Genomic DNA, 7,918 nt, shown 5'->3' with positions numbered 1-7,918 from the left:
ATGTCCAGGGATGTAATACCGGACACATACATGTCCAGTATTACAGTACCTCTCATTTTTTACTGGACAGAGCATGCAATTCCAGGACAGTCCAGTTCAATACCGGACACCCGGCAACCCTAACTGTAAGGCACCTTCTATCCGAAGTGAATAACAGCTTGGAGCCGCTTAGTAAATATGGACCCATGTCTTTTATTTTTCCATCGAGATGCTCCTGCTACAAGTCACCTGTGAGTTTGTGTGTTTTGAAGATCATATTCTCTGTAGTGTAAATAGTAACCGCTCCCCCTTCATCACTCATTATTAGCTTCCTGGCATGTCCCAGTGCTTTGTTTATTTCCAGGCCGATGCTCTGCGGTCACTGTGGAGACGGGTGAGGGGCAGATACCTGTACCTTACAGCAGCACACCCAGTGAAACAGGTTGTCTCCAGGGACTTGTATTAACCCCGTGGTGGGCAACTCCAGCACCCTCAAGAGCCACCGACAGGTCAGCTTTTAAGGATATCCCTGTGAGCCATTTGTTGAGCCACCTGTGCTGAAGCAGGGATATCCTTAAAACCTGACCTTTGAGGACTGTTGTTGCACACCGCTGTATTAACCCCTTCAGCATCAGGAGCATCGACACACTGGGGTTAACCCCTCTGCATGCCAAACATGCATTTTCATACAGTTACTTAGTGCCATGTCCTATAAAGTATATATATATATTTAACGTGACACTGACGTTGTGCACTGGACTGCACGTACAATTTTGCAGCCACAATGGCCCATTTAGTTATTTCCCTGTCCTGCAGAACTTACAATCTAATTTGGGGGGAGGGGGGGTCACAGGGTGATGAACACACGGACACTGGGATTCAAACTAATTTTGCCCACGTCAAAGGCAGTGTTCTTGCCTTTCAGATACTCCTTCAGCCCAACTACATAGAGATAGAAGCCCTGCAGCCATTTTCATAACCCAATATCACTTGCAGTTATATCCCCAATCTGAACCAGCCTTATCCCAGCAAATACCACTGGCGTGGAAGTGACACGTTGCACATTTATGTTTGCTGCCAGAAGGCCCAGCACTGCTTTTTCAGCCAGGACTATGCTTTTAAAGGTCCCTCCCTGGGAGTGAAGGGGTTAAAACAACCTCCCATTTCCGAGTCTGGTCCGACTTCAGGGCTGAATCCGCCTCCGGGTTTCCATCTCCCCCCTCCCACGCCAGGGATTTCGTGGGAGGCTGGATCCTCAGGAATAAAGCCCACATGTGCACTTAGCAAACACCAGGACTGGAGCCAACATCTGCTGAGCCGGGGGGGTCACTTCCAGGGCTCTGACTCCCCAACACAAGGGAAGAGGGGGGAGCCAGGGGATGTTCCACGCGTGAGGGGATCTAGGGACAGCAGCAGTGGGACAAGGGGCAGCAAAGTAGCATCAACAAGAAGAGTAATAATGGGACACAGCCAGGGCTCCTTTAAAGGGCCCCCCGGTGCTTGGTGAGCTGTGCAGCTCTCACTGGGCCCTGCTTGGTGTCTCCCCCAACATGGCCCAGTACTCAGCCACAGCCAAGCCCGGAGCTTCGGCCTCACTGCAGGGCAACAGCAGCTGCTTCACTGCGGCCTTCAGGGGACTTATTAACAACCCCCACTTCAGGTAAGTGACCAATAAACCGACGATATGAGTGTCAGCCAGTGGGGTGTGACTGGGGACTTCTCTTCTGCAGGGACAGTCTCTCCCAGGTGTAGGAAGACAGTAGCATGGGTACTAACATCTTCTGTAGATGGTCAGAATAAAACAGAAACCATTTCTGAGTGGAATTGTCTTTCTTAGGCTGGGGACATAGTGCCTTCGCCCGTGCGGAGGCGTGCGCGGGCGTGACGTCACCCGCTTGAAGTGGGTGTGTTGTTTGGCCACGGTATGCGCGCCGTGCGTGGGCGTGCCAGTGACGTCACGAAGCTGGTTCGCCCTCATTGGGCGAAACGCGCACGTGACCTTTCTGTCGCGCTGAGAAATCAGTTGAACTGATTTCTCACGCAAAGCGTGCCCCCTTCTGCTTTCGTGCAGACGCGCACCGCACGCAGAATGGACGCGCACCGCACGCAGCATGGACGCGCACCGCACGCAGCATGGACGCGCACCGCACGCAGCATGGACGCGATCACTGCCTTAAGGCAGTCTGTTCGCTCAGCGTGCGGTACCATGGCCCCAGAAAGAGTCAGTGTCCCTGGCCTGAAAGTCACCGTGTTTGCTTCTCTGTATCATATGCTTTGCATTTCTCCGGGGACCCTACTTCTGTTGATCTGTTTGAGCAGGCATGGCTTTACTCTGCAAACAAAGAACAGAGCTTCGGTGACTGTCAGTCTTATCACCAAAAGATGTTGGATAAAGATAGGAAAAACTATGCAAATGGAATTTCTGTACCATGGTAAAGTTGAAAAGAAAAAAAAAATTATTTCCCAAATATTTGTCCAATTTTGTAAAGGTGTAAAGCCACTTGTGCAGACCTGGGATATCCTTAAAACCTGACCTGTTGCGGGGGGGATGTCCAGTAGGACATGCACTTTAACCCTTTGAGTGATGGAAGGTGACACCAGGCTTTCAGATCTCAAACTTGTGATGGCTTGGTGTAGCGATCACAAGGTCGCAGGCAGCCCACCCAGGACCTCCCCACCCCCACCCAGGACCTCCCCACCCCCACCCAGGACCTCCCCACCCCCACCCAGGACCTCCCCACATTCAATCCGGTAAATGAGATCTCTCCCCTAAATAAATATTAAGTAACCAGGATTTCTAGCATGACGTATCCTGTACTTGGAGTAAAGGTACTTAACTCCTGTCATCAAGCCCCACCAGATCAGGTTTTCAAGATATTCCAGCTTCAGCACAGGCGACTCAGTCTTTGATTGAGACTGATTGAACCACCTGTGCTGAAGCTGGGATATCCTGAAAACCTGACCTGTTGGAGGGGGGAGGGTGGGAGGACTGGAGTTGAGCACCCCTGACTTTTGAGTGCCAACCCTTATAATGTCTTCGGGTGTCAGCACAGCATACAATGATTTCACGCTGGGTTGTACATTGCCTAGTGCTGTCGGTGTCGCTGCTCAGGACACCGAAATGTAAGAGCACAATGAATGAGAACGTGCTTACAATGTCATGTCCAGCGCCTGTTTCACAAGGAAGAGCTGGCATGGGGTCTCCCGCTGGGACCTCCCCAACGCAGTATATTAAATCTCAATTCTAAAGTGCAGAGACCGGTGTGTACGGGGTTAATAGGTGAAGTGCGCCTGTCACGACTTGTCCCTCCTCCCCGTTTGGCGGTCACCCTCCAGTCATCCCCTCTCTGTGGTTTTCGATTTTCTCCGAAGTGCTGGGTTAAACCAAAGCTGCAAATAACAACACAATTTGCAAAGCAGGTGGAAAAAAAACAGTTTAGTCTCGGTGGCCTTTAACCGCCGGATAAAACTGGCGTCGTCAGCTTTCCTCCGGCGGCTCGCATTGCAATATATTGCACGCCGTTCTGGCACCGACGCGGTTAAATGGGCGAAGTGTCCCAAAAACAATGGCGGGCACAGGCATTCTTAACCCCTTCAGTGCCAGAGAGGATTGCCGGGAGTTTTATGGTCCATTTCTAAGCCCCTAGTTCTGTGGGAGAAAGCAGCAGATAAGATTATCAATGGAACCTAGAGCTCAGAAAAGCAATGTTATATAATGTATCGTTGGCCACTCCGGTAGTGAGAGGGTTAAAGGTGGAATTGTGCACAGCGTCTTATAGAGATGACTGGTGAAAGCACTTAGTCATGGGACGTTTGCCTGCACCATTTGTATCATTTATTTTATAAATCAGGAGGAGGTCGCAGTAATACGTAACGCACGAATAAAAATCTGAAGACATTTTAGAGACACCCCCCCCCCCCGCTTCACTTACCGATGAGGCAACCGCGACATCAGCGCAACGTGTCGTTATGTGAAAGGGCGTCCCACTGACAGTGCGTTAGCTCAACGGGAAGGACGCTGCCATTGGCTACTTTCTCAGGCCACCTCCAAATCGGTTTTCTTTTCTTATAATAATAATAATAATAATAATAATAAATCTTTTCCATTATATGGCCCTGCAGGTGACAGAGCAGTTTACACAGATTTCTTTTCAGGCCCAAGTCGCTGCTCCGTGGAGCTGACACTTTATTAAATGTAAAAAAAAAAAAAAACAAGTTTGCCCACGGTCGTAAAGAGCTAATCTTGACATTTGTATCGGGTTCACCCCGAATTCTGTTACCTCTGGACCAGCGGTTCTCAACTTCAGTCCTCAAGTCCCCCGCCTACAGGTCCAGGTTTTCAGGATATCCCAGCTTCAGCACAGGTGGCGCAATCAGATGCCCAGTCAAAGGCTGAACCTCTGATGGTGCCACCTGTGCTGAAGCAGGGACTGATTGAGCCACCTTTGCTAAAGCAGGGACTGATTGAGCCACCTGTGCTGAAGCAGGGACTGATTGAGCCACCTGTGTTGAAGCAGGCACATTCTGAACATTTGACCTGTTGGGGGAGGAACCCTTGTTGAGAACCCCCTACTAGAGTACCCCGTTTCCCATATCTCTGTGTTTTTGACTGATGCAGTAATCCACTCACCCGACCCCTTTATGTCAAGAAAATAAGGTGCAGAGTACTGTACTACTCTAACCAGGGCTATTTGTGTTGGGAAACTGAGTTCTGGCATTTTTTGTTTTAGGGATGCAGAATAAACTTCACATCTGTATAGTGATTAGGAATTGTTATTGAAAATATGATATATTGGAGATGGGGCTGTGATACTAATTGGGAGAGAGGAGAAATGCTTGTTCTACCACATATTTTTTTTATTTAAAGCTGAATTATTTAATGTAGTTTAGATACAAATGTGTATGTGTATATATCTACAAAAACACCAGACTGACTGACTGTTCACTGCGGGTTTAACCCATGCCTCACCATTATGAACAGTTATAAAACATAGCTCAGTTAATGCTGGCGGGGGTTTTCTCACCTCGCAGCTCTGTGCATGTCTTGGGCCCATGAGTCAAACTGCAACATAACAGTTTATCTGCTGCTGGTGTATTTCCACCCACTGAAGCAGGAAAAGTGAAATTCTGTTATTGTTGGTAGGCAGCAAAGTGTAGTGTGAGGGTGACCGCAGGGTGTTAGGGCTGATGTTATAAGCCTCATAAACAAGATGTGTGTGTTAGTAAAGATCATCAGATACCACTTTAAACAAAAGGCTTATCGTTTATATATAGGCCGGGGGTGAGTATCACCAGCCCTCAAGGGCCACCTACAGGCCAGGGATATCCAGAAGACCTGTAGGTGGCCCTTGAGGAATGAAGTTGCCCACCCGGCCAACCTTTCAGTGAGGTTAGAAATATCGAAATCCACGTGTGCTGTAGAGAAACACACCCTCTATGTTGAATTTCTAAATTCATAGATTTTGAGTCAAAAAGTGCCTGAATACAGAAAAAGTCCCATATCTTTACTGCTATACTTAGAAGAACGCCATATTCATGGTTGCATCTATATATTTAAAATACGCGCATAGATATGATTTTTGCAAACACAATTTATACGTTTGTACGACAAAAATATATATCAGAGAGATAACATAAACCAAACTGTCATTTTTGTTTTTGTATCAATCTAAACAGCTGAGTTCCCTGGTCCATAAATAACTTTCACATCCTTGTGAATTGTATTGTATGCCAGATGTATCATATTTAGTAAATTCAAACCATTCTCTGGAATATCTCCCTGGTCACACCCTCTGGTATTGTACAGAACACCAATGAATGCCTTTCAAGATACATTAGAAGGTTTTCGTCTCTTTCTACAGTCAGAAGAGAATTGTGACTCCATATTTCAATCCCCCTCTTCCAGGCATTGACCTTGGATAGCCTCATTCCTAGACCAGCACAGAAACTGTCCGGGTCAGTGGCCTGGCCTGTCATAATTCATTATTTTTAAGGCAAATAAGGTGCAGTACATGCACGAAACGCGTCAGAGGCTTTTCCCCTGACTCTTGTTTTTAACTATGCTTGTCCACGTTCAATAAATTGTTCTTTTTCATATCGCAACCAGCCTCAGCAGCATTTCCTTCATTTGAAACGCATCATAGGCGTTTGACACGCAGTGCACCGCCATCACCCCATCCACGCCAGGAGGAAGCACACATTATTTTTAAGGCACCCTCCAACTAAAATTAAGCTCTGGTGTGCCAGGTTTATTAAAATACTGAATATTTTCTGGCATTTTCATAACCAATACTAATAACTTCTCCGGTAAGTATCTCAAACTGGGGAGGGGGTCCCCGAAGCTGCAAAGAGTGCGGTTAAAGTCTGTAAGAACCCCGGATCCAGTTCCAATCCTGTAAAACTGCATGAGAAGGGCTGTTTGATCCATTGCACCTTGGCCAACTCGGTATCAGAGACCCCCTAAATTTTAACCCTTTATTGAAATACATCTGTCACTGAAAGGGTTAACTGACAAAAATGCATCCTTTTTTTAAATAAAGTGTCACTGATTTTTAAGAAACAAAATCAAATAAATCACCTAATCCCAATGCAAGTCCAAGGAAATAAGGTCTTTCCCAAAAATTGGTACCTTCTTGTAGCTAGAAGTACCTGCAGGTATCTAACTAGGACTAATTCCAGATTCAGAATCTCCGTAAACAGATCAACTCTGCAGTTTCAACTCCGCATTCAGTCATTTGAATACAGTGACCTCATACTAGCCACATAAAGCTAAGCTTCCTCTTCCTTGTTCAAATATGATCTGTTTTAAGACTTATTAACCAAAGTATCTCCCCCCCCCCCCCCCCCCAGACACTGCCATGCAGAGCAGGAAATACCCCCTAGTCGGGCTGATTGACAGGAGAAGCAGTTTCTGTTCTCTGGGCGGTGGAACTGAAATGAATGTTACCATTTTTCTCTTCACATGCTATAAACTCTTGTCAGGATGGATCTCCCATCTACTGCCTGATATAATTTTATTTTAGAGTCTGGTTGATATTTTATTTTATTTTTTTCCAGCATCTGTGTCTCACATATTTTAATGGAGTCACACTGATAATAGTCAGAAATTTTCCATGAAAATGCCATTTTTTGACTCGGAACCCCCAAATCTCACTGATATTATTATTATTATTATTATTATTATTATTATTATTATTATTATTATTATTATTTTTTTACCATTTTATAGGTTGCCATCTTTTTCCGATCCTAGAGGTGTCCAACACGTCATCTGTCAATCTGCATGAATAGGGGGGTAAGGCTGGGATAATAGTGACGGAGCGCGTAGCCTCGCCCACTCCTGCAGCCCCAGCGATCTGTGAACTTGGCTGCAGGAGATTGTGGAGGTCGTGGCGGACGCGTCACAAAGCTGGTACCCCGTCATTGGCGGAACCGCTCACCTGACGCGGACGCTCTTGGAAAGACAATTTTTTTTGGTCTTTTCAAAACGCAGCCGCGCCATCGCGCTCCTCACTAGATGCACTGTCATAGGGAGACAGGTAATTATCATTGTCACGCGAGCACAATGGCGTTTACTATAACGCCAACCTAATTCCTGCAAAGGCCAGAGTGAAAAACTTTACCTAACAATGTGTTGTTTCTTTTTCATTTGCCGATGCTTTCCCATTTTCAGCCCTATCACATACTTCACTGTACAATGATTATTTTATCGTTTAGAACAGCGGTGCGTAAACTGGGGCGCGGGGGCGCGCCCAAGATTGTCTGCGGGGGGCGCGGGGTTTACAGAGGCCCCGCGCACTTCCCGAAGGCATTTAAATGAAGTGCAGAGGAAGCGGCGAAGGCCTCTGTAAACTGCACTTACCTTTCTCCTGAAGACGCGTCGCCATGGCATTGTGATGTCATGACGCCGGAGCCAAGGTAAGAGGGGGGGCGCGGAGAG

At 46.9% G+C, this 7,918-nt stretch overlaps 1 protein-coding gene across 2 annotated transcripts in view; it reads left to right on the top strand.

The window, feature by feature from the left end:
• Window positions 1–1,151: 1,151 nt before the first annotated feature.
• BTBD19 (BTB domain containing 19) overlaps window positions 1,152–7,918 on the top strand; it is a 35,956-nt gene continuing 29,189 nt past the window's right edge. For both annotated transcript variants that reach the window (XM_075616166.1, XM_075616165.1), the window contains exon 1: window positions 1,152–1,639. In XM_075616166.1, coding sequence (XP_075472281.1) covers window positions 1,530–1,639 — 110 coding nt within the window. In that variant the 5' untranslated portion in view covers window positions 1,152–1,529. The remainder of the gene's footprint in view (window positions 1,640–7,918) is intronic.

Source organism: Ascaphus truei, chromosome 10 (assembly GCF_040206685.1).
Source record: "Ascaphus truei isolate aAscTru1 chromosome 10, aAscTru1.hap1, whole genome shotgun sequence".
NCBI classification, from domain to species: domain Eukaryota; kingdom Metazoa; phylum Chordata; class Amphibia; order Anura; family Ascaphidae; genus Ascaphus; species Ascaphus truei.
Note: the sequence above shows the minus strand (reverse complement) of the source record. Positions and strands in the feature narration are given on the sequence as shown.